Consider the following 26,827-nt stretch of genomic DNA (forward strand, 5'->3'; position numbering starts at 1 on the left):
TTCAGGTATACAGCAAAGTGATTCAGTTATATATATATATGTATCCATTCTTTTTCAAATTCTTTTCTCATTTAGATTATTACAGAGTATTGAGCAGAGTTCCCTGTGCTATATAGTAGGTCCTTGTTGGTTATCTACTTTATACAATAGGGTTCATATGTTAATCCCAAATCCCAATTTAACCCTCCTCCAACCTTTCCTCCTTGGTAATCATAAATTTGTTCTCGAAGTTTTTGAATCTGTTTCTGTTTTGCAAATACGTTTATTTGTATCATTTTTCTTAGATTCCACAAGTGAGTTAAAGACAAATATGATATGATATTGCTTATATGCAGAACTTTTCTTAGGTTTAATTTATAATATGGAATATACCAGTAAGAACAACCCATATAATCAAAATTTTCACAAGATGCCCAACATTTTTTTAGTGCAAAGGAGTTTTGATTTAAGAAACATTAAAATTGAGAACCATTGATCGAGATTAACTTTATTTGAAGTAGAAAAAGATTCTCAGTCCACTTCTTCCACTGCCATTCACTCTTACTTCCACCATAGAATAGAATTTAAGAAAACGGACATTTGTGATTTGTGTTGAAACCTTGTCCTGGTCATTAGTAGCAAGAAGACCTTGGATAGCCAATTTAAGTTCTGTTTCAGTTTCTACACCTGTGAATGCAGACAGTAAATACCTACTTGGAGGTGGGATCACTGGGGTATTCAGTGAGATGACGTGTGTCAAACACGGCAGTATGCAAAATGGTACGTCATCCTCTCAGTACATGGTTCTCATTGTTACTGTTTGATATGAACTACAAAGGAAAAGAGTGCTTCCCTGGTGGCTCAGAGGTTAAAGTGTCTGCCTGCAATGCTAGAGGCCTGGGTTTGATCCCTGGGTTGGGAAGATCCCCTGGAGAAGGAAATGGCAACCCACTCCAGTATTCTTGCCTGGAGAATCCCATGGATGGAGGAGTCTGGTGGGCTACAGTCCATGGGGTCACAAAGAGTTGGACACGACTGAGCAACTTCACTTTCACAAAGGAAAATAGAAAATTGGATGCCTTTGTTTGAAACTAGTACATTGAAAACATTTCAGATGTGTGAAGACAAATCTTCTTTAGTAAATCTTCTGACCTAAAAAGTGTAAGTTCAGTTTCACATATTGCTGTGACCCTAAAACTGCTCTGAAAAATAAAATATATCATGCATTTAAAAAATAACTAAAATGAAACCTACATCTTCCAATTGCTTAACAACAAATACTTTGAAGAGAATGTCTCTTGTGAGAATAATCATTCCCTGTGTAACTTTAAAATGTGAATTTTACTTATAATTAAAAAATAGCTTACTTGATTTTATCAACAATTAAATTTCACTATTTATTTAGAGATATTTAGAGATTATTCATTATTTAATACTTTATATTCTTTAATTATTGACCAAGAAATGCTACATTTAATTGAGAACTCTCTGGGCTAAGGTCCTATTTAGTTATTACCTGAATTAAACACCTAGACTTATGAAATAGAATTTGAGGGCTAATAAGTGACATGTGCTTAAAATAGTTCTTGGCATGTAGCAAGTGTTCAAGAAACATCAGTTCAGTTCAGTCGCTCAGTCCTGTCGGACTCTTTGTAACCCCATGGACTGCAGCATGCCAGGCCTTCCTGTCCATCACCAACTCCAGGAGTTTTGGAGTTTCAGCTTCAGCATTAGTCCTTCCAATGAATATGCAGGAGTGATTTCCTTTAGGATGGACTGGTTGGATCTCCTTGCTGACCAAGGGACTCTCAATAGTCTCCAACACCACAGTTCAAAAGCACCAATAAACACCAGCTATTATAAAAATTATTATTCTCTTTGCCCAGACTTCAAGCGATTTATACTTTTTCTTCACACTCTGTGAACCAGTCTCTCTGGTCCCAAAGCTCCCATAACAGATTGCTCCATTGCAAGGTAGTAAAGTTACATAATTTCTCATCTTCCAGTTCTACCAAATATGTGTCTATGCACTTATCCATCTGTCCCTCAGGGACCTGGTCTGCGTGGTCAGAAGGCTTGAGTTCTAGTTCTGGCCCTACTGTCTGTGTGGTCAGGTTACCCACCAGCTCCCAGGCTCAGTTTGTCCTTTGTACACAATGAAATCATGTGATCTGAAGTGCCCTTCTCTGGAACAACAGTAATTCTCTGCCTCTCTTCTCCTTTTGTTCCTTCTGCCCTTCCCATTCCCAAATATATTACGAAGCAAATGAGCAAAGAGAATAAAAATGCAGGCATCAGTAAACCATTTAGCATCATATGTTAAGCAATTTTGACCTGTGAAAAGCTTTTGGTGTAATGGTTTAGACAAATCGCTAGAAAAAAAGAAGAATGCTTGAAACAAGAATATGTGTTTGAGAGTGTAATGATTTTAAAGCTTTATGAATATAATCTCCCTGAAGAGAGTCACTTTCTGATAGGGGTAGGGAAAAAGAAAAACTCACCAGGCTTTCCATGGCTCATTCATTTATCTGCTATTTTTAGCTGCAGGTTCAATTATTTCAGATGAAGAGCTAAGGACAAACATGCTATGCATTCACAAGTTTGAAATAATAATGACACATTTTCTCTTAAAATTTCGTTGTGTCCTAAACAATGAGGAAAGATCATTCTGCTTTCCTGTACAGTGATTTTCCGTTTTTATACAGAAAACCAAGTTGCAATTGATATGGAATCCATGCACCTGAACATGGATGGATTCTTGGTAACCTGAACACAGCTCTAAATATTACTGAGCAATGCTTTAAAATTAATAAAAGTAATTAAATTGGAGAAGACAGCAGTTTAAGTTTCGTCACATTTCTAGTTCTATACTATCAAATACTGTCAAATTTTTTTTCTGATAATTTTAAGTATCATGATGTAAAGCAACATCAATGCTCTTAAAAGAGAAAATTTCACACACAAAATACTGTATTTGCCTAATGTATGTATCATGATTGGGGCTTCCCGGAACCCAGCTCAGAACCTTCTTAGGTGGGAAAGAACCTGCCTGCCAATGCAGGAGACACAGGTTTGATCCCTGGGTTGAGACGATCCCCTGGAGAAGGAAATGGTAACCCAGTCCAGTTTTCTTGCCTGGGAAATGCCATGGACAGAGGAACCTGGTAGGCTACAGTCATGGGGCTGCAAGAGAGCTGAACACGACTAAGTGACTCAACAACAACAGCAACGACAGGTATCACAACTAATGATGGAATTGTGCTTCACATCAACTGAATAACATCATCAGAACAATGAGCTCATTCATCTTCAGCAACAGATTTACTCTCCCTCCCACCCCCAAACAAGTGGACTCAGAAAAGCTGAGAAGTGCTGGGACTTTGAGATGCACTCAGCTGTCTGAAGGCTGGACAGCGCCTGGTTGGCCATTCTAGGGCAAGCACCCTTGACCATCTGCTTACTGGAGTTCCAAACAAATATTTTAAAAATATGTATCATAATGTGGAAAAGATTTGGAAACACTGTTTAAAGAAAAATCATTCTTTCAAATGTGGTACACAGTTTCCATGGATGTGTGCTGGAGATAAGGAAAGAAAAAGAAAGAGGAGCAATAAGATAAAGGAAGCCAGATAAGCCCATTAGGAGAGTCCTGAGTATTCGTCAGAGAAGACTCTCCAGACCGCTACTGCAGTTCTAGCCTTTTTCTAGGAAACTCAATTAAATTTTCCTTACACAAAGAGATTGTAAAGTGAGCAGGTCAATTAGATTTGCATAGTGAGATGCCAAGAGTTGGGACATCCCTGGTGGTCCAGTGGTTAAGACTCCACCTTCCAATGTAGCAGGTGAGGGTTTGATCCCTGGTCAGGGACTAGGATCCCACATGCTGCACAGTGAATCCAAAAAAAAAAAAAGATGCCAAAGAGCTGATGAAAATGATATTAGGGAAGAATGAAGGTAGCTACTCACTAAATACTATTATATATTTGCTCAGCAATAAACAGTGGTATCTCTACTGTGGATAACATTTTATTCATAGAGATAACGCATTCCTATAGAACGCACCTTTTTGTGTAAAGTTCTATGAGTTTTGAAGAAACCACATAGTTGTGTAACCACCATCTCAATCAAAATGTAGAACAACTGTTCAGCTTCATCACCCCCAAAATTCACGTCTGCTCCTCTTAGTCGAAAGGCCGCCCAAATCCCAAACTCTGGCAGTCTGATTTGATATCTACTTCTAAAATTTGCCTTTTCTAAAATGTTGTATGTGTGGAATAATGTAGTTTGTTGCCTTTTTGTGACCTGTTTTTTTTTCCCCTCACTGAGCGTAATGTGTTTAAGATTTATCTATTTATTTAGTTGGGTGTATTAATTTTCTTTTATTGCCAGCAGTATTCCATTTTTTGGATGTATGCATATTTTCAAAAATATCCATTTACTAGATTAAGAATACTTGAGTAGTTTCTATTTGGGGGTAAGCTGCCAGGGAAGCCCAAATATGAATACAGCTGCTATAAATATATACATACAGGTTTTTGTCTGAATTTAAGTTTTTGCTTTGCTTGAGAATGAGATTACTAGGCAGTGATGTAACTCAGTAAGAAACTGATGAACTGTTTTCTAAAGTGAATTTGCCATTTTCATTCCCATCATCAGAGGTCAAGTTGCTCTGCATCCTTGTCACTACCTGGTATTGTCAGTTTTTGTTTTCAAGTTTTAGCCATTCTACTTGGTGCACCATGGTATTTCATCATGGCTTACTTTCCTTTTATTTTTAAAAGATTTTTCTCCTTTTTTTTTAAATTAAAAATTTTAATTTAGATTCTATATTGGTGCAAACCATATTCCTCAATCATAAAGCATTAAATAGACTCTACATTTGATACTAACTTTGGGATATCATTTCCAAGAGAAGGATAAGCCATCCATGTTGTTTTCATTCCCTCATTCATTCATTCAATGGCTGCTTGTTGAACACCTACTGTTTTTAGAAGATGTTGCTTATTTACTAAGCAATCGGGGGGTGGGCAAAACAAAAATCATGAGAAAGCAGAGAGTTTTGTTCTCATTCTGCCAAGGGAGGACCCACCACAATCAAATAAATTTTCCATATTTATATATGCTCTGTGAAAACTACTGTGACCATTGTGATGATAAAGCCAGAGAAAGAAATGAAAATGTAAGGGGTACAGTTTGGGGAAGTATTTTCTGGCTTCTGTGAGGGTGACATGGAGCAGAGATCTGAAAGAAATGAAGTGCCAGCCACACACCCACCTGAAGGAAGAGCATCTCAGCAGAGATCACCAGCAAAAAACAGAGGCTCAAAGCAGAAATGCATTTGTTGATGCTGAAGAGCAGCAGAGAATCCATCATGGCTGGTGCAGTGTGAATGGTTGGGGAAGGGATGAGAAAGGGCATTTTATCTTCCACTGAAAAGAAATTCATGGCTAAGGGAGCCAGATAGTCTTTAACGTCATGAAGTACTCTAAGTTTTAATTTAGAAAATGTTTAATTAAAATTTTTGGATATTTAGTCACTGGCTCAAGTAATGCTTAATTGTTGGCTTAAATTTTTATAATAGCTTACAAACCTACCTCCACCAGATACACTGAATTAGAAGTCAGAAGATTTTGTGTCACTTTACATACTTAATTTTATGTTGATTTAATCTGTGCCTTAGGGAACTTCCTGAGAACTCTGTAATCTTTTATTTTCCACTCTGGGATAATATTTTTCCATTACCTCACAGGGAAACTCTTATGCTTTAGAAAGTACACTGAATTTCTAAGAAAAGACAAAGAAACAGACTGGAAATAAAATGATTGTGTGGAGGAAAGAAGCAGCACAGAACACTCAGTGGTTTAGTCTCAGTTTCTCGGAAGGTTGAATGAAATATTAAGATAACATTTGCTTTTTAATGATGATTCTTCTGGCTGACTGCCTGTCTTTTTGTGTATTTAGCTTCCTTTGACAAAAAGGGGAAACTGTTTTCAAAGTATGAATAATCATGTTGGATGTGAAACATTCTTTCACGACAAGGTTGACACCTAGCACAAAGTAGCAATCTTATAACTGATTGCTGCAAAAGTATTGGGAAAAAATGGAGTTCTGTTAAGACCTTGGAACTAGCAATTCTCCATTGTTAAGAAGCAAAGAACCTCGATGGCACCAGATCAAAGGTATTGTTGGTTTGGAAGTTTGGGAAGGAAATGGTTGGCAGTGGATCTGCAATTCTTTCTTGACTATGGAGTAGAGTGGGAGGGAATAGTCCCAGAGAAGAAAGAAGGTGACACTCTCGTATTTCATTGTAAACATACTAACCTCCAGATAAACTGCACTTTTATAGCAGCAGAGTCCTTGTCTATGGGATGCTGTTAGCAATATGTACCCAGTCTAACTAAGCTTGCCTCTGGTAAACAGGAAATATACTGATTTATACCAGTCTTCCCTGGTGGTTCAGTGGTAAAGAATCTGCCTGCTAGCGTAGGAGACGTAGGTTTGACTCCTGGGTCAGAAAGATCCCCTGGAGAAGGAAATGTCAACCCACTCCAATATTCTTGCCTGGGAAATCCTATGGACAGAGGAGCCTGGTGGGCTACAGGCCATGGGGTTGCAAAAGAGTGAGACATGGCTTAACCACTAAGCAATAACAGCAACACACTGATTTACAAGTACTTCCAACAAATGTCACACGTGCAAGTATCTCTCTGAGTATAAAATGGAAATGTTTCATGAACAAGAGGGCTCTCTCCTTTGAAGTTACAGTTCCCATCGATGTAATCTGGAGATTTTGTACATTATCTTGGCCCAGAGTGTATCCTAATGCGTCAAGAAATGAACTAGGTAGGCAGTTTTAAGTAGCTTTCTGTTTTTCTGCACCACACAATTACTTGTATCCTGGAAGTTACATTGTATTTCAATGCAATCACAAGAATGGTGTAGGAGCACAGAGGACAATTTAGAAGTATCAAGCCACGCTGTTTACTTCTCCACACCACACAGATGTCAGCTGGCTGAAGAATGCTCTGAAAGCTGATCAGAGCTTTTTCCACATGAAAATGATTACCAAGTTTGTCTCAAGCATAAAATGCAAGAGTTACAGAAACAGATATACTCAGTAAAGGCAATTATAGCATAACTTATGAATGGTCTGATTTAAATAGCATCAAATTAGACATAAATGGAAGATAGCTGATTAATTTCTGTTTAGTTTCTATTTAGGTGCCATGTAATGCTGTCATGTTGATATGACCTGTTATGGAAATAGGATTTTTCATGTTAGGAGAAGCAAAATACAGGAAAAAAAGAACACATATGGGAAAATCTATAATGTACATCTCTGTGAGCTGCATGCTGAATAGCTCCAATCATGTCTGACTCTTTGCAACCCCATGGACAGTAGCCCACCAGGCTCCTCTGTCCCTGGGGATTCTCCAGGCAAGAATACAGGAGGGTGTTGTCATGCCCTCCTCCAGGGGATCTTCCCAAGCCAGGGATCGAATCCAGGTCTCCCTCATTGCAGGTGGTTTCTTTACCATCTGAGCCACCAGGGAATCCCATAATGTACATCCAGGCCTGCCAATGACTTTGGATGATTTTTGTGCAAAGTGTACATGGTGCAGATTTGCTACTCATGAAAGGGACAGCGGGTTTGGCCATGCAACGCTTGAGTATTGGTCTGTGTATTTGGCCTTTGGCATAGAGGGTAAAGCGTCTGCCTGCAATGCAGGAGACCCGGGTTTGATCCCTGGGTCGGGAAGATCCCCTGGAGAAGGAAATGGCAACCCACTCCAGTACTCTTGCCTGGAAAATCCCATGGACGGAGGAGCCTCGTAGACTATATATAGTCCCTGGGGTCACAAAGAGTCAGACACAACTGAGCGATGACAGGTTTAATTATAAGAAAGTGGCAATTCTCATCTTGACTCTTTTCTTTGCTGCTGGGAACAACTGCCTTCTAAGGTGTAAGCAGAGGGACACACACTTTGCTAAAGGACACACCTGCTTCTTGGATGCTCTTCATCCTTGAGAGGAAGAGCCCTGATCTGGGTCTTTCAAGATGGGTCTCCTTCTTTAGACACAGAGAAAAGCCTAGTAAATGCAGGCACACACAGCAGAGACTCAGTCTCAGGGATTCATGAACCAGAAGGCTCTTAAGGAGGATTGTTCAAGTTTATCCGAGTCACAATCTTTCTTCCCACCCTGCCACTAGCAGAACTGAAAAGTGAGCACTTTTATCAGAAAGGCAAGCCCGGCAGGATACAGGGAAAGTGAAGCCTCTTAGGACTGGTGGGGAACAGAGTGTTTACTCCAGGCTACAAAGTCGAAAGGGATGCTTAGATGGAGGACTAAGGGGAAAGTGAGAAAAAACAAAAGGCTAGTGATGGGGAGCATGGATGGTAAGATATTTTAAATGCCTGAAGGGAAAAGAAGAGAGTTCTGAATTCCATATTAGGTATTTTAAAAATATAGACCCCTTCCATTTTTGAATAGAAATTTGGAATAGCTAATACAAAGGTTTGGGGCAATTAATTCAAGGAAAAAAAAAAGATCACTTGCCTGGTTTCAACAGTGCAACATCACCTTCCATTCCACAAAATGTTCTAAGCTATTTTGAGTTTTCAGAGCCCTACTTTTTGGTTAAAAAAAAGAAATAAAGAAAAGGCACTGCAAAATCCTTCTAGGAGTTCTTCGCACATAGCAGGGAGGATGCTCAAGGAATGAATTATAGAGAACAGAAAAATTCTAGCGTATTGGAGTCTCAAACAGTCTATATAGCAGTTGTTGGCAGGAAGGAGAGGTGGTGTGAAACCTGAATGGAAGTCCTGACTTTTGGAATAAGACGCTGAATCACATTCAGATTGCAAAATGAGCCATAATTGATAGTTTTAAACAGTTTCCCACCTAAGATTACTGAACTGACATTTGTCAAAGAATGAACTCACCATGTAGTACACCTCTCTAGTTCAGAGTAGACCACGCTGCTTTAAAGGCAAGAGAAGATGTTTATCATTTCAATTTGCTTTTGCTGAAGGCAGAGGAAATGAATCCCCACCAGAGTCCTCATTATCTGTGTTCTGGCCTCAGAGCAACCTTGAAGCTTTCTAGATGTTAGTGTGGCTCAGGACAGGTAGATGTTTCCTTGGGCAGTCAGTGAAATGACCCCCAGAGGGAATTTTGTGGCTGGCTCTTCAGATGCAACTGGGCTAAATCTGAACCTGTGAACCCAATACCTTGTCTCCTAGCTCCTCTTCCCAGTGACCTCAATGACTCACCACTCATGGATGTCCTGGCTCAAACAGAGTTCGTGGTTCTGTTTAACTCTCAATGTCATGGAATCCTATGGACCTTGACTTCCTCGTGTGTCTCGTCCCAGAGCTTGCTTTTCCTTCCTCTCGCTTTCTGTAGACAGGGTCTGCCTCTCTTCTCCCTGCTTTCCCATCCATATAAGCTATGCTTCTTCTGGCATCCTAGATTTCACTCTCATTTTTCTCTAAGTAACTGCCTTTAGAACTACTAGACAAACCATCTTCAAATACCACTTTTAGGAAGATATCCATTTCTTTTCTTAAAAATCTCCCTGTTTCTTCAATGCCTCTGATTATTCCTGTAGAATGGCAATAAAATAAGACACGTTGCTGTTTGACAAAACTTGAAGAGGCCATTCTCTGGTTTCAGAAGGTGCACCTGAACATCGCTAACAGGTGGCTTGATCAGAAGAGTGTTTCTAGATCTGTGAGTGGGTTACATCCCAGAGGGAAAGCCTTCAACAGAAAGGTGATTATGGCCCAATTATGCTGGCCTTGTTTTAAATTTTACTTGCTTAGTTATATATATTTTAAAAGCCCTTCCTTCCTTTAAGGAAACAGCTTCTACAAATACAGACTATTATAGCTATTTTCCATCATGTACTTCCTGGAGTTACTACTGGGGCTTTTGGCCAAGAGCAATGCAATTCTGATTAATAAAAACATCTTTAGAGAAAAGGATAGGATTCTGAAAAAGTCTTTCAATTTGTATGCTCGTGCATGAACATATTAATTAAATTGCTTTTCTTAATTACATGTCATCAAAAAGATATGGGCTGAGATGAAATGTATCTTACAGAGCAGGGCAATATCAGAGCAGGTAAAATGTCAAGAGGCCTCCATTCTGTTTTTATTCAGTTGTATCTGTGCCACTGTTGACAGCAAATTTCAGTCAGTTTAAAAGAGGTCAGTCAAGCCAAAGCATGCTTTTGAAGCTTCAAAGAGATGATCAGATGTCATGTTAAGATCAAATCTTGCCTCTGGGAACCTGACTTGTTTTCAGTCTGATGCCTTTGTTAAGTCCAACTCTAGGGTGGATTTAATTAACATGACTTAAAAAGAGAAGGATATTTGAGGTGTTGATTTTTCTCCAAAATTCTTTTCATACAGTTGGTTCTACTATATCCTGAGTAACAAATCTTCAGTCTGTGATGTAAAGCAGACTTTTGATGATGAATCAAAAATGCCCTGCTCTTGTGGACATATGACATCGACTATAGTGCTTTCAAGGGGCTTCCTTGATGGCTCAGATGGTAAAGAATCCGCCTGCAATGCAGGAGACTCCAGTTTGATGTCTGGAACAGGAAGATCCACTGGAGAAAGTGATGGCTACCCACTCTAGTATTCTTGCCTGGAGAATTCCATGGACAAAGGAGCCTGGTGGGCTACAGTCCCTGGGGTCATAAAGAGTCAGACATGACTGAGTGACTAGCACTTTCAATTCACTTTCATAATGTTTTCAAACTAGAGAAGACTCCAACAGATATCAACACAGTGAAAGCACATTGCGTGGTACATCCAGATTAGTTTGTCAATTCTACTTAAATAAATTTTACCCTGTGGGCTTCTTTGGTGGCTCAATGGTAAAGAATCCACCTACTAATGCAGGAGATGTGAGTTCGATCCCTGGGTAAGGAATATCCCCCAAAGAAATGGCAACACACACCAGTATTTTTGCTTGGGAAATCCCATGGAAAGTGAAGCCTGGTGGGCTACAGTCCATGGGGTCCAAAAAGAGTCAGATATGACTTAGCAACTAAACAACAACAAAAGATTATTTATTTTTTGGTTAAAAAATTAATTTTTGTTAAGCATGAATTATGTACTAAAGACTTACACAAAGCTTTTGGCATATAAATGTCATGTTGTTGTTGTCAGTCACTAAGTCGTGTCCACCTCTTTGCAAACCCCATGAACTGTATGTAGCCTGTCAGGATCCTCTGTCCATGGGATTTCCCAGGCAAGAATACTGGAGTGAGTTGCCATTTCCTACCTCCAGGGGATCTATTCAACCCAGGAGTCAGGCCCTTGTTTCCTGCACTGGCAGGTGGAATCTTTACCACTGAGCAACCAGTCAAAGTGAAGTGGAAATGGATGTCGCTCTGCCCTGTCCAACTCTTTGCAACACCATGGGCTACACAGTCCATGGAATTCTCCAGGCCAGAATACTGGAGTGGGCAGCCTTTCCCTTCTCCAGGGATCTTCCCAACCCAGGCATAGAACTCAGGTCTCCCGCATTGCAGGTGGATTCTTTACTAGCTGAGCTACAAGGGAAGTTCAAGCTCTTAGACTCGTGATGTAACTTCTCTGACTCAGATGTCTTAAGGGTTGTTATGAAGGCTTCCCAACCCTTAAGACATCTGAGTCAGAGATGTTACATCACTGGTCTAAGATCACACAGTAAAACGAGAAACCTGAAATTTGACTCAGGACTTTGGATTCCAAGTTCAGCTTTGCTACACAGCACTTTACTGTCTCCTCCCCCTCCTTTTTTTTTTTTTTTTTTTGGCTAGTGATTTTTTAGAATATAAATTTATTTATTCTAATTGGAGGCTAATTACTTTACAATATTGTATTGGTTTTGCCATACATTAACATGAATCTGCCACGGGTGTGCACGTGTTCCCCATCCTGAACCCCCCTCCCACCTCCCTCCCCATACTGCCTCCCTTTAGATAAAAGATTTTGATTTATTATAAAGAGAATATTAAGGACATTTCATTTAGTGTTTAATAGACAAAAAAGGATAACATTTATAATTTAGCTTATTTAAAGGGAAATCCATATGATTCAGTTTAACAAAGGTGGTTGTGTTTGTCTTGTAAGGAGGAATTATCCAAAAGGGAAGGAAACATCAGGGAATGTCCAGGTGAGAAACAATTTTAAAAGACACCATGGAGGGCTCCAGTGTCCCCTCTTCACCAGCAGCTTTCTTTCTTTCTCTCATTTTTTCTCCCCGGCAGTATTTAGAATTTCATCATTTAAATGCATTATATTGCGTACCAATCCTAAAGGAAATCAACCTTGAATATCCATTGGAAGAACTGATGCTGAAGTTGAAGCTGCAATACTTTGGCCACCGGATGGAAAGAGCTGACTCATTGGAAAAGATCCTGATGCTAGGAAAGATTGAGGGCAGGAGAAGAGGGCAACAGAGGATGAGATGATTGGATGCCATCACCAACTCAATAAACATGAGTCTGAGCAAACTTCGGCAGACAGTGAAGGACAGGGAAGCCTGGTGTGCTGCAGTCCATGGGATCACAAAGAGTTGGACATGCTTAGCAACTGAACAACAACAACACTGCATACATTAAAACTCCCCTGGGTCTGGTGGTTGTTCAGTCACTCAGTCATGTCTGACTCTTTCCAACTCAATGGATTGCAGCATGCCGGGCTTCTCTGTCCTTCATCATCTCCTGGAGCTTGCTCAAACTCATGTTCATTGAATTGGTGACATCATCCAACCATCTCATCCTCTGTTGTCCCCTTCTCCTCCTATCTTCAATGTTTCTCTGCCTCAGGGTCTTTTCTAATGAGTAGGCTCTTCAACATCAGGTGGCCAAAGTATAGGACTGATACTGAGCTTCAGCTTCAGTATCAGTCCTTCCAATGAATAGTCAGGGTTGATTTCCTTTAGGATTGATTGGCTTGATCTCCTTACAGTCCAAAGGACTCTCAAGAATCATTTCCAACAACAGAGTTCAAAAGCATCAATTCTTCGGTGCTCAGCTTTCTTTATAGTTCAACTCTCACAACTCTCAACTCTCACATGACTACTGGAAAAACCATAGCCTTGACTAGATGGACCTTTGTGGGCAGAGTAATGTCTCTGCTTTTTAATACACTGTTTAGGTTTGTGATAGCTTTTCTTCTAAGGAGCAAGCGTCTTTTAATTTCATGGCTGCAGTCACCATCTGCAGTGATTTTGGAGACCAAAAAAAATAAAGTCTGTCACTGTTTCCATTGTTTCCCCATCTATTTGCCATGAAGTGATGGGAACAGAAGCCATGATCTTCATTTTTTGAATGTTGAGCTTTAGGCCAGCTTTTTCACTCTTCTTTTCACCTTCACCAAGAGGCTCTCTAGTTCCTCTTCACTTTCTGCCATTAGAATGGTATCATGTGTATATCTGAGGTTGTTGAAATTTCTCCCGGAGGTCTTGATTCCAGCTTTTGCTTCATCCAGCCCAATATTTTGCATGATGTACTCTGCATGTAAGTTAAATAAGCAGGATGACAATATACAGCCTTAATGTACTCCTTTCCCTATTTGGAACCAATCTGTTGTTCCATGTTCAGTTGTAACTGTTGCTTCCTGACCTGCATACAGATTTCTCAGGAAGGAGGAAAGATGGTCTAGTATTCCCATCTCTTTAAGAATTTTCCACAGTCTGTTGTGATCCACACAGTCAAAGGCTTTAGCATAGTCAGTGAAACAGAATTAGATGGGTCTTGGTGCTCATTAAATTAGGGTGACATCAAAGTTAGCTTAAATCGCAACTTGGATGGATTGATGCTTTGTGAAGAATAGAATTCTGAAATCGTGTCCAGGCTCTATAGGCTCAGTTGCCAATGTCAGTCGAGGGAGGTGATAATCATACGAGTTCAGCAGTAGCAGTAGTTAAGTAAAAACAGATTTTTATTTGTTACAACAACATTAAGATGTGTAGTTACTAACACCGCAGTGTGAGTTTATCTGATAACTTTCATAGCACTTAGAGGAAGGGGAGAAAGAAGAGAAAGAATAATTCTGAAGCTAGAGCTGGGATAATCATATGACACTGTGCATACCAGGGAATTTTTGAGAGCAAAAGGGGATTCTATCAACAAAATGCCAGGACAGTATATATTAGCTGTGATTGAACGATATGGTAATCTTAGCTCTGGGGAAAGACAGTCCCTCTCAAATAAACACATATATTACGGAGTTAAATAAGAAGTGGTCCTTCAAATAAGACAACTAAATTCTTTTTCCTAATGGTATGGCCTTTTCACAGCTATGGCATTCAGTGACATATTTCCTTAACAACAAGAAACTAAAGCAACTGAACCTGGATAGGATTCCAAAAACCTCAGAGATTCACTATCAAGCATACAGCATATGAAATGCATTTGGTCAATTTGCAATTTTTCAGAGGCTGATTATTCAACCAATGCATTATCTTTTGGACCCTTGTTTTATTTCTTCTACTGGTTAATTTAACAATATGTCAGTTCTGATAAGAAGGTTTGATGGAGAAGAAGATGAAGCTATTATATAAAATGAGTTTGGGGAATTACCAATAGATTTCAATTATCCGTGTTGCTCTTACTGAAGGCTGATTCATTGTGAAGAGTAGAGATTTGGCTGGACAGTCTTGCTGTTTCTAAGACAGAACTGTCCTTACTCTTTTTGTAATTATTGTACAGAACATATATGTGCAATTGTGAACATACAGATCCTTACTTCCCCAATCCTGTGACCTGTGATTAATGCAATGAAAACATAATCATGATCACTTAAATCAACTGTAGTTACATATAAAAATAAAATAAAGGAATTAAGTTTCAATATTCATGCCTTTTATTGTGGGGCCATGGTCTTGACACAAAGAAGAAGAAATATTGGTGAGCTACTTTTTGGAAGGCGAGAAAAACAATCAGAGTCCACATGGTGTATAACCTACGGCATATAAGGCTACTAAATTGGCTTAAAATGCAATGTTTACATAAGCTTAAGAATGAAAGGAATGTACCATGAATATTAGAAAAATATTGCCATACACAAAAGTATTGGCTTCTCCTACATTAATTTGGCTCCACCTTCTTAAATTTAGTTGAATAATCTCTTCACTTATTCAAATCTTATTCACACTTCAAAGTCTGAATTAACATCCACTTCTCTTTTTGAAGGTTGTTGTCTATTACAAATCCAGTGTCTCTCTGTGTTCTCAGCTATAAATACCCATAATGTTCATCTGTCACCTAATTTATACTATCTTGATATGTCACTGCAGTTATATTATTTAACTTATTATTTGTTGCTTGACTTTTCACATCAGAAACCAGTACAATCTCCCAAACCATATTGTAAATTCTTTTAGAGCGGGGGCCATTTGTGATCTATCCTTGTATCTTTCTGTGCATGTGTGCATGCGTGTGTGTGTGTGTGTGTGTGTTAGTCACTCAGTCCTGTCCCACTCTTTGTGACCCCAAGGACTGTAGCCCGCCAGCATCCTCTGTCCATGGAATTCTCCAGGAAAGAATACTGGCGTGGGTTGCCATTCCCTTCTCCAGGGGATCTTCTCAACCCAGGGATTGAACACAGGTCTCCTGCATTGCAGGCAGATTCTTTACCATTTGAGCCACCAGGGAAGCCCCTATCTTTCCTTAGGAGCTAACAAAATTTTAAATGTATTTAGGTTGGATTGTATGAAATTACCCATATTTGGTCATTTTTGATAAATGATCAATAAAAAGCGAATTTTATATGGTTCAGCCTAATAACAGTTGTTCTAGAAATAATTGTGGAATGAGTAGAATTATATTCAAAAACTTAAAATCATATATATATATGCATATATAATAGATCATTTAGAATAGATCATTGAATTTGTTTTACTTTTTCTAGAAGCTATTCAGTCCCAAATGGTTTTATTATTAGTTCATTAGCTTCTAGACATGATTTAAAAAAAAAATGAATATGACTATTTTCTAGGGAAATAAGCATAACTGAAATAACAGATCATAAAGTACTAACTATCTTAGCATGGTAATGCTAATATTGAATTTTTCTGGCACTGTTTACCAGTTGATAAAACCATTCGTTAGACTAATATTAGTTATAGGTAATCTTTATTTTTGAATATATATATAGTATCCCAGGCACTGTTCTAAGCATTTCCTGTTGATACACTCATTGAAGAATCTGCATCTCAACCCTGTGAAATGGGTAATAATATCTTTTTTCAGATAAGCAAATTGAGGCATGAAGAGGTAATTTGCTCAAAATCACACAACTAGTAATCCTAGAACTGGGTGTCAAATTCAGGCAGTCTGGCTTCAATCCTTCTTTTAAATGCCACTGGAATTCTAATCAATAGAAATAGAGTTATTCAAAAGTTAGAATAAATTAAAAATAATTTAGCCTTATGAAAGATATAGCATCTGGTGGTGACTTTATAATTTAGAGTTACAGAGCTGAACAGACCATATTTAGGGCCTGAAACCTGCAGCTTTAGTTCTTTCATAAGCAACTCAAAACCAGTTTGTGTTACAGGGCCTCAGTTTTCTGCATTAAAATCTGGAATCTATAGCTTTGAATCCTCTACAAGAATTTTATAAGAGGAGAGAAAATAGGATTATGTAACACGTGATAGTAAGATAGGATTATATAACACGTGTGCCTTAATTAATCAGGCACATTTATTTTTATATTTAGTTATGAATATATGCATGCAAATACTTTTTTAAGATTATGTTTAATGCTACTTTTTTTTAATAATCAATGTATGTTCTTTATTGAAGGTATTTGTTTTCTTTGGTACTTGAAAACTATACAAAATCACATGAACAGTGAATACTGCTGATTCACTCAGAACAGTAATCAATAGACTGAAATATATATGCATATATAACGTACATTATGTTATCATAATTAAATATACATATAAAACATGATCAGTAAAATAATTTGTCTTAATGTATAACCATAAGCATTCTTTATAATTGAAATTTTTTTAGCAATAAATGAAATAATCCAGTGTGATTTTTCTTTGTTTTCAAGAAAAGAAATATACTTTCCTCTGGAATTCAACATCAAATAATGACAAATGCATTAAATAGGTAAGTGAGCATTTGGCTTTAAATTTCTGGGCCTGAAATTGGGTTAGGTTGGCTTGAAAAATGGGACCATTAAATTAGATGATTTTATGTTGTTCAAATGGCAACTTTCTACAAGTGTCTGAAAGCAAGATTTGTTTATCAGTTCTAAAATCTTTACTCTAGGAAATGCAATTCTGTTCCTATTAAAATAACCAAGCGTACCCTCCCCTTTAAGAAAACAGCTAAAGGAAAACAGCCATGAATGTATTTTTCTTAGATATAGACTTAGGAGCTTACTATAATAAGTTTGAGTCCATTCAAAATCCATGAAAATTTTTCTGTAAGGAGATCCAAGAAGCCCTTACCCATGGTTAAGTTTAGGAAGAGCTACTAGAAAAGGTTGGAGGTGTTGTGTATGACTGGAGGCTTAGAATTTTTAAATCAGACCTTTCTGAAATGCTTGAGTTTTCTGATCATTTCCATGAATTACATGTTTAATATCATCAGGGGGTTATCCCCATGAGCATACTGTGCATGATTTTGCTGTGTGGTTTTACTGCTCTTTCTGCTTTTGAAGAAGTGCTTGAAAACTCAAACCAGTGTTCAATCAGCTCAATCAGTTCAGAGAGAGCGGTGTTAGAGGCAGCGTTACCTTCTTACACGCAGTGATGGAGCCGCCCAGGCTACTTCCCGAGCTGGCGCTGGCGCTGCCCTGCTGCGTTTCCGGAACCTGGTACATCAGGGGTGACTCCAAGCTGCTGTTTGTTCCCCAAAACACAAAAGAGAACACATTCAGTGAGTCATCTGCATATTCAGAAAGAAAGAAGCACAATGCGCTTTATGCAAAATCATCTTTTCAGATTGAGCTGGACACTGCAAACCTTCTGCTGACATTGATATTTGTTTCCTTGCTGGTTTCATTTTTGTATTTGGTGGAACCGCGATGACCTAGTCCATTCTGAATATAAAATTGTGACCCATCGCCCTCCACGGACTGTGGATGGACACCTCTGCATGAGTTCTAGCAGAGTTGACACATTTTCTTAAGCAGGCAGTTTTAAAACCCAAGTAATGTTCTTTCCATTGTCACATTATTTCTACTCAGCCAAAATGAATACATAAAAAATACTCATATTATTTTTTCAAATGAGAGGAAAACAATTTTAATTGGGAAGCAGTGTGGTACCATGAAAAGAACATGAGCTTTAGAAAACACAGGTCATCTCTTTATCATCCCTGTGACTGGAGACAGTATCTTAACTTTCTTGTCTCCAAAATTCTAGACTTAAATCCTCCTCCCCTGTTCCTGTCAAGTCTTGGTGGGCTTGACTATATACAGGGGTGTATACATATTTTAAAAGATCTGAAATTGCTTACAGCCTCAAGACATGATAAGAATCAAAATTATTTTTAGAAAATAGTTTTAGAATATTGAAGGGAACAGCTACCCACTCCAGTATTCTGACCTGGAGAATTCCATGGACTGTATAGGCCATGGGATTGCAAAGGGTCAGGCACGACTGAGTGACTTACTGAGCTGAGCTGAGAAATATTAAGATTCAGAGGGCTTCTTGTATATTTAAATTAGGCTGAATAATTTTCTTCTGAAAATATGCAAAGCTAGATTTTAAGAAAGTATACTGATATCTCAAGTCTACATATTTTATTTTTGTGGTTGTTGATTACATAGAACATGTACAATTCATTAAAACACATTTTTTGAAATATTGTCTAATGACTCTTTATGTAAGTATCAACCCAACATATAGAATTTTTTTCTTCAGATTAAGAAGCACCAAACAGAAGATCTGTTAAATAAACATTGTGTTTCTAAATAACCTATAAGCCTCATGCCTGAGGTTCTGAATTAGTCAATTTTCACTGCATTGCAATTAGCCATAAGTCAAATATTGCATGCATGTAGTCCATTTGTATTCCTGTTATTAACTACTATGAATAACATTCTTTTTTCACATGACCACAGATGGTGCTCTGTAACAGATCAAAAATTTGGGTAAAAATTTTATAGAATAATTCAAGTAAAGTCTGTTTTGTTTTAAACATTATATAGTGTTTTCTGAGTAACTGCCACCTTGAGGAATAGAATGAAAAGACAGCATCCATATTATTTTTGATGAACTAGGGAAAGATTGGGAAAGGAAGGATGAAAGGAAGAAAGGAAGGAAGGGATAGAGGAAGGAAAGAAAAGGGAAGAAGGAGGGGGAGGGATCAGGAAACAGAGGAAGAAGGTAACTGACTCTAGATCCTGGTTCTAACGCCTGAGCCAAGACACTGCCTAGCTTTTCAGGGTCTGTCTCTTTTTCGTTTATAAATGAAATGCTTGGAGTCAAGTGTGTGGTCCCTGCTAGCTCTGGACTTCACTTTCAAAGTATCATCGACAGTCTGAGTTTTCAGCCCTGTTTTTACAGTCTTCTTGCAATGTAGGGCCTGTACCCTACTCACTGTCAGTAAGTGATTCTCCCTCAAACTCAGCTCCAGGCCTTCTGAATGCTTTCTCGGCCACAGGAGAGTTTGACTTTTATACCAAATAGGTTATCATTGTGAGATTCTAAATCATTTACACATGGAAGATAGGATCACTGACCAAGGTAACTACGGTCTGTAACAACTTGGCCCATGACTCAGAAGAAATTGAGTTATTATTCTTAGTGGGAGCCAGTCAAAGCTCTGTGTGCAGTTCAGAGAGACAGGCGGAAGAGTTTACATAGCTGCCTGCCCTGCTTCTGCTATGTCCATTAGGCATCTCCAGTGACCTGGAGGATCACTTCCATCTAGGCCACCAAAGGATTTAAGTCCAGTGTTGGGACATTCCCCATGTCTCATTGCAGGGTTAGCAGTCCTGAGAGTAGGAAGGAGGAAGGCTGAGAAATGAGGTGGACACAAACCTGATACAAAACACAATAGAAACAGAGCTTCAGCAATTGGTATCTCTCTAAAGGTGGATCACATCTAACTTAGGGAACGTTGGGTAGGTCCAAAATCAGGGAACCTAGGTTAGAGTAAAAGATCAGCCGTGGAAGCTCCTTGTTTTCCCATAAAGCACATTGTACATGGCTGCAAGTAGCCACATTGCTCAGCCGTGTCTGACTATTGGGACCCCAGGAACTGTAGCCTGCCAGGCTCCTCTGTCCATGGAATTCTCCAGGCAAGAATACTGGAGGGGATAGCCATTCTCTTCTCCAGGGGATCTTCCTGACCCAGGGATCGAACCCGGGTCACCCCCACTGCAGGCAGATTCCTTACTGTCAGAGACATCAGGGAGAGTAGCCACAGTACCATAGTGATTATTATACACATAAAAGTTTAACTGCTGAGTTAGTCTAGGAGAAAGAAGAGATGCCAAGTCACCAGATCACCAGATGGTCAATACCGAAATCAGACTGATTACATTCTTTGCAGCCATAGATGGAGAAGCTTTATACAGTCCGCAAAAACAAGACTGTGGAGCTGACTGTGGCTCAGATCATGAACTCCTTATTGCAAAATTCAGACTTAAATTGAAGAAAGTATTGAAAACCACTAGACCCCATTCACATATGACCTAAATTAAATTCCTTACAATTATGCGGTTCAGTTCAATTCTGCTCAGTGGTGTCCAACACTTTGTGACCCCATGGACTGCAGCACATCAGGCCTCCCTGTCCATCACCAACTCCCAGAGCTTTCTCAAACTCATGTCCATCGAGTTGGTGATGCCAACTGATGCCAACCATCTCATCCTCTGTCATCCCCTTCTCCTCCCTGCCTTCAATCTTGCCCAACATCAGTGTCTTTTCCAATGAGTCAGTTCTTCGAATCAGGTGGCCAAAGTATTGGAGTTCCAGCTTCAACATCAGTCCTTCCAATGAATACTGACTGATTTCCTTTGGGATTGACTGGTTGGATCTCCTTGCAGTCCAAGGGACTCTCAAGAGTCTTCTCCAATACCACAGTTCAAAAGCATCAATTCTTTGGCACTCAGCTTTCTTTATAGTCCAACTCTCATATCCTCTCACTACTGGAAAAACCAGAGCTTTGACTAGACAGACCTTTGTTGGCAAAGTAATGTCTCTGCTTTTTAATATGCTCTCTAGGTTGGTCATAGCTTTTCTTCCAAGGAGGAAGCATCTTTTAATTTCATGGCTGCAGTCACCATCTGCAGTGATTTTGGAGCCCCCCAGAATAAAGTCTCTCAGTTTCCACTGTTTTCCACAATTAAACAGTGGAAGTGACAAATAGATTCAAATGATTAGATCTGATAGACAGAGTGCCTGAATAACTTTGGACAGAGGTTCGTGACACTGTACAGGAGGCAGTGATAAAGACCATCCCCAAGAAAAAGAAATCTAAAAAGGCAAAATGGTTGTCTGAGGAGGCCTTACAAATAACGAGAAAAGAAGAAAAACCAAAGGCAAAGGAGAAAAGTAAAGATAGATCCATTTGAATGCAGAGTTCCAAAGAATAGCAAGGAGAGATAAGAAAGCCTTCCTCAGTAATCAATGCAAAGAAAGAAGGAAACAATAGAATGGGAAAGACTAGAGATCTCTTCAAGAAAATTAGAGATACCAAGAGAACATTTCATACAAAAATGGGCACAATAAAGGACAGAAATGGTATGGACCTCTAAGTGGACCAACAGTTAGAACTGGACATTTCTGCTCCTTGGAAGAAAAGCTATGACCACCCTAGACAGCATGTTAAAAAGCAGCGACATTACTCTGCCAACAAAGGTCCGTCTAGTCAAAGCTATGTTTTCTCCAGTAGTCACGTACGGATGTGGGAGCTGGACTACAAAGAAAGCCGAGTGCCAAATTGATGCTTTTGAACTGTGGTGTTGGGGAAGACTCTTGAGAGTCTGTTTGACTGCAAGGAGATCCAACCAGTCAATCCTAAAGGAAATAAGTCCTGAATATTCATTGGAAGGACTGATGTTGAAGTTGGAACTCCAGTACTTTGGCCACCTAATGTGAAGAGCTGACTCACTGGAAGAGACCCTGATATTGGGGAAGATTGAAGGCAGGAGGAGAAGGGGACAACAGAGGATGAGATGGTTGGATGGCATCACCGACTCAATGAACATAAGTTGAGCAAGCTCTGGGAGTTGGTGATGGACAGGGAGGCCTGGCATGCTGCAGTCCATCGGGTCACAAAGAGTCGGACACGACTGAGCAACTTAACTGAACTGACTGACCCACATATATCCTGGTATGAAAATCTTTCTGTCTTTAAGATGATTGTGAGATTGAGATCCTAGTCAGAAGTGAAGGTGAAGAAGGGGATTTGAAAGTGTTGCTTGCCTGCAGGTCTTGCTCCATTTGTTTAAGGACAATGGCATCCCACTCCAGTACTCTTGCCTGGAAAATCCCATGAATGGAGGAGCCTGGTAGGCTGCAGTCCATGGGGTTGCTAAGAGTCGGACATGACTGAGCGACTTCACTTTCACTTTTCACTTTCATGCATTGGAGAAGGAAATGGCAACCCACTCCAGTGTTCTTGCCTGGAGAATCCCAGGGGCAGGAGAGCCTGGTGGGCTGACGTTTATGGGGTCACACAGAGTCAGACACGACTGAAGTGACTTAGCAGCAGCAGCAACCATGTATAGCATTAACAAAATTAAAAATGTGTCCTCCACGCATCTTCTGGTCTCCCGAAACACATTATGAATCAATATAATGATGCCTATATCTAAAATATGTCTAGAGAGGCACATCTTTTAAACCACGTGACATGAATGTAAGTTTCCAGTAGGTGACTACAACTCAGCTCAATCTATTCGCATGCCTTTGGGAAGGAGATGGAATTTTCAGAGTATTTGCAAAAATGTTTTCTCTCTAGAAGCAGAACATTTGCTGCTACAGGATGAGACAGCAATGGCAAGAACATGAAACTCATGCATTTATCAAAAATGAGCACAAACTGGCATTAAAAGAACTGCTGTCAAGATATAGCACAGCCTTATAACTTGCTTTTAATGGGGAAGGATGTAAATACTTCCCTGGGACATTTTTGTTTGATTTTGACAAGTGTTGACAGTATTTATTAAGCACATCCTTTCTGTCTGGTTTCATGCTGAAACTGCTAAATGCATTTCAGTGAGGAGGAAGATCAAGGTAGGAAGGAAAGCACCAACGCAGAATTTAAAGTAGTGGCTTTAAAAGTATTATAGGAGGAGAAGCAGACACCTTTGTAGAACAATGTCATATATCAATGAGATCCTGAGTTGCCACCACACTGCAATCAATGGCTCATGCAATGTTAATAAGTAGGTCAACCATTAGTGGTGAAAATAGCTTAAGGAGTATTCAGTGATTTCACCAGAGAATGAAGGGACCCACTACTGGAAACAGTAGTTTATGTTGCTACTCGAAGTTCAGTCTATGTACCCGCAGCACTCTTGGAAGCTTGTTGCTACCCAGGATCTCATGACCTGCCCTAGAGCTACTGAATCAGATCTGCATTTTGACACTAAACTCATGGGATTCACATTCTCATTAAAGCTTGAGAAGCATTTATCCAAGGTCTTAAGTTAAATTTATATTGTTTTTGCCCTTGCGTCTTTGCACATGATATCACTTCTTTTAGAAATGTACAGATGAACCTATCTTCAGGGCAGGAATAGGAATGTATTTGCAGACGTAGGGAACAGACACATGGAGACAGGGTAGCAGGTGTGAGATGAACTGGGAGATTGGGATTCACATATATCCCTTGCCATGTGTAAAACTGATAGCCAGTGGGAAGCTGCTGTACAGCGCATGGAGCTCAGCTTGGTGCTCTGTGATGACCTAGATGGATGGGATGGAGGTGGGGTGGGAGGGAGGTCCAAAAGGGAGGGGACTGTTGTTCAGTCATCCAGTCATGTCCAACTCTCTGCAACCCCAAGGACTGCAGCACGCCAGGCCTCCCTGTCCCTCACCATCTCCCAGAGTTTGCCCAAGTTCATGTTCATTGCATTGGTGACACTGTCCAGTCATCTCATCCTCTGATGCCCTTTTCTCCTTCTCCCCTCAATCTTTCCCAGCATCAGGGACTTTTCCAATAAGTCATCTGTTTGTAGCAGGTGACCAAAATACTGGAGATTTCGCATCAGTTCTTCCAGTGAATATTCAGGGTTGATCTCCCTTAAGATTGACCAGTTTGATCTCCTTGTCGTCCAAGGGGCTTTCAGGGTCTTCTCCAGCTCCACAATTCGAAGGCATCAGTTACTTGGAGTTCTGGCTTTTTCACGGTCCAGCTCTCACAACTGTACCTGACCACTGGGAAGACCATACTCTTGATTGTATGGACCTTTGTTGGCAGAGTAATGTCTCTGCTTTTCAATACACTATCTAGGTTTGTCATCGCTTTCCTGCCAGGAAGCAACCGTCTTCTAATTTCATGGCTGCGGTCACCGTCCAGAGTGACTTTGGAGCCCAAGAAGAGGAAATCTGCATGTAGTATTGGGGGCAGATGCTATGATCTTATGTTTTTTTTTTTAATATTTAGTCTTAAGCCTGCTTTTTCACTGGGATATGTGTGTACATATAACTGATTCATTTCACTGTATAGCAGAAACTAACACAACATTGTAAAGCAACTATACCCCAATTAAAAAGAAACACCCTTCCTGTACCCACCCCCCACCCCAGCCCACACCCCTGCTTCCTTCAGAATAATCTCTACTCTATCCTTTGAGTCTCCATTTATAAATCACCTCTTGCACCTCTTTCTTCCCCTCTCTCTGCTAAGGAGACCACCGCTCCTCTCCAACCTCCAATGCCCAATGCACGCACATGCATACACACCGCACACTCACATCCACACCCTCACATTTCCTCCACCCTCATCTTCCCAATCTCAACTCAACCCAAGAAATGAGATAGATACTCTTGTGAGTTTCAATAGCACTTGTCCTATGACAGCACTTGTCAAAATGATACATAATTGCATAATGTTTGTCTGTCTCCCTGTTTAGGCTATAAATAGTGCTTTCACTGTTAGGGACCACCTAGGATAGCACTAGGCAGTGATGGATGCTCAATTAGTGTTTATCAATGTTGTTTTTCCTTATCTTTCTGAGCATCCTGGTTGACCTCAAAAGATTATGCACTGAAGAGTGTTTGAGTTCAATGCTAAATTTCCTGCCGTGGTGACAGATGGTGAGATAAGCTACATCTGAAAAGATAATTTAAAGAATTTCCCAGGATAATTCTAACAAAAAGGGATCCTGCTGCTGCTGTTGTTGTCGAAGTCAAGTAAACACAGTGAAAGTTAGACAATTTGAAGATTCTAAGAGCTAAGGTTTATTCTTAGCTTCTCCCCCACATGAAGAATGCTCTTAGTAAAATATGGTAATTGGTTTGATTGTCTCAATCCTATTAAGGATATCTATTTTTGGGCCTTATACTAAATCCTTTAATCTCAACACCAGAAGAAAAATAAAAGCTCCTATCTATCAGAAGGGATTTTGAGTAAGAAATCAAGTGCCCTTTGTTAAAACCAGTTTAACAACATGCCACAACCTAGAATTTAGAGGATTTTAAAATACACATTTGTGTGGTTCAAAATGAAAGTTTGCTAAAGTGAATGTCCTTATTTTATCCTTATCTAAAGGGATTCATTTGTTAGATGAAGAAAAGGGGTTTAGGTCAGTCTTTCTAAAACTGATATGTTTTTGGAAAACTGAAAACCCAAAGCAACCTTGAGAAAGAACAAAGCTGGAGGCATCATACTCTCTGATTTCAAACTATATTACAAACACCTATAAAACAGTGTGATCTTAGCATGAAAAACAGACACAGAGATTACTGGAACAGAATACAGCACCACAAGTAAATGCACTTATATAGGGTCAATTAATCCATGACAAAGGAGCCAAGACTATACAATGTAGAAAAGGCAGTTTCTTCAGTAAATGGTATTGAAAAATGGAACAGCCACATGAAAAAGTATGAAACTGGATGCCCTACCTTATGCTGTGCTGTGCTTAGTCTCTCAGTCATGCCTAACTCTTTGAGATCCCATGGACTGCAGTTCACAGGCTCCTCTGTCCATGGGAATTCTCCAGGCAAGAATACTGGAGTGGGTTGCCGTGCCCTCCTCCAGGGGATCTTCCCAACCCAGGGATCAAACCCAGGTCTTCCGCATTGCAGGCATGTTCTTTATCAGCTGGGCCACCAGGGAAGCCCATGAATATCGGAGTGGGTTGCCTATCCCTTCACCAGGGATCTTCCAGACCCAGGAATTGAACCGGGTCTCCTGTGTTGCAGGTGGGTTCTTTACCAGCTGAGCTATGAGGGAAGCCCCCCACTACCTTATATCATATACAAAAATTAACTTGAAATAGATTAAAGACTTGAAAATAAGACCTGAAATCATAACACTCCCAGAAGAAAATAAAGGCAGTAAGCTCATAGAGGATTTTTAAAAATCTGACACCAAAAATGAAACCAAAAAAGCAAAAATAAATTAAAAACATTCTGCACAGCAAAGGAAACCATCAACAGAATAAAAATGCAACCTACAGGAAGGGAGAAAATATGTGCAAATCATATATCCAATAAGGGGCTAATATCCAAAATATGCAAAGAACTCATAATATTCAATAGCAAGAAAATGAACAGCCCAGTTAAAAAGGAGGCAGATCAGAATACAGATGACCAATGAACAGATGCACTACATCATTAATCACCAAGGACATGCAAATCAAAATAACAAAGAGATATCACTTCATACCTGTTAGAATGACTAACAGAC

General features: G+C 39.6%; 1 protein-coding gene across 7 annotated transcripts in view; it reads right to left on the reverse strand.

The window, feature by feature from the left end:
* Positions 1 to 26,827, reverse strand: part of SPHKAP (SPHK1 interactor, AKAP domain containing) — a 191,744-nt gene that overhangs the window by 118,193 nt on the left and 46,724 nt on the right. For 6 of the 7 annotated variants that reach the window (XR_009492053.1, XR_009492054.1, XM_024981754.2 and 3 more), the window contains exon 2: positions 17,745 to 17,850. Coding sequence is in view for 5 of the 7 variants with exons in the window: in XM_059879147.1 (XP_059735130.1) it covers positions 17,745 to 17,850 (106 nt within the window). In the remaining 2 variants the exon portion in view is untranslated. The remainder of the gene's footprint in view (positions 1 to 17,744; positions 17,851 to 26,827) is intronic. The other variant, XM_059879150.1, reaches the window with a different exon arrangement.

The sequence above is a fragment of the Bos taurus genome, chromosome 2 (genome assembly GCF_002263795.3).
Source record: "Bos taurus isolate L1 Dominette 01449 registration number 42190680 breed Hereford chromosome 2, ARS-UCD2.0, whole genome shotgun sequence".
Classification (NCBI taxonomy): domain Eukaryota; kingdom Metazoa; phylum Chordata; class Mammalia; order Artiodactyla; family Bovidae; genus Bos; species Bos taurus.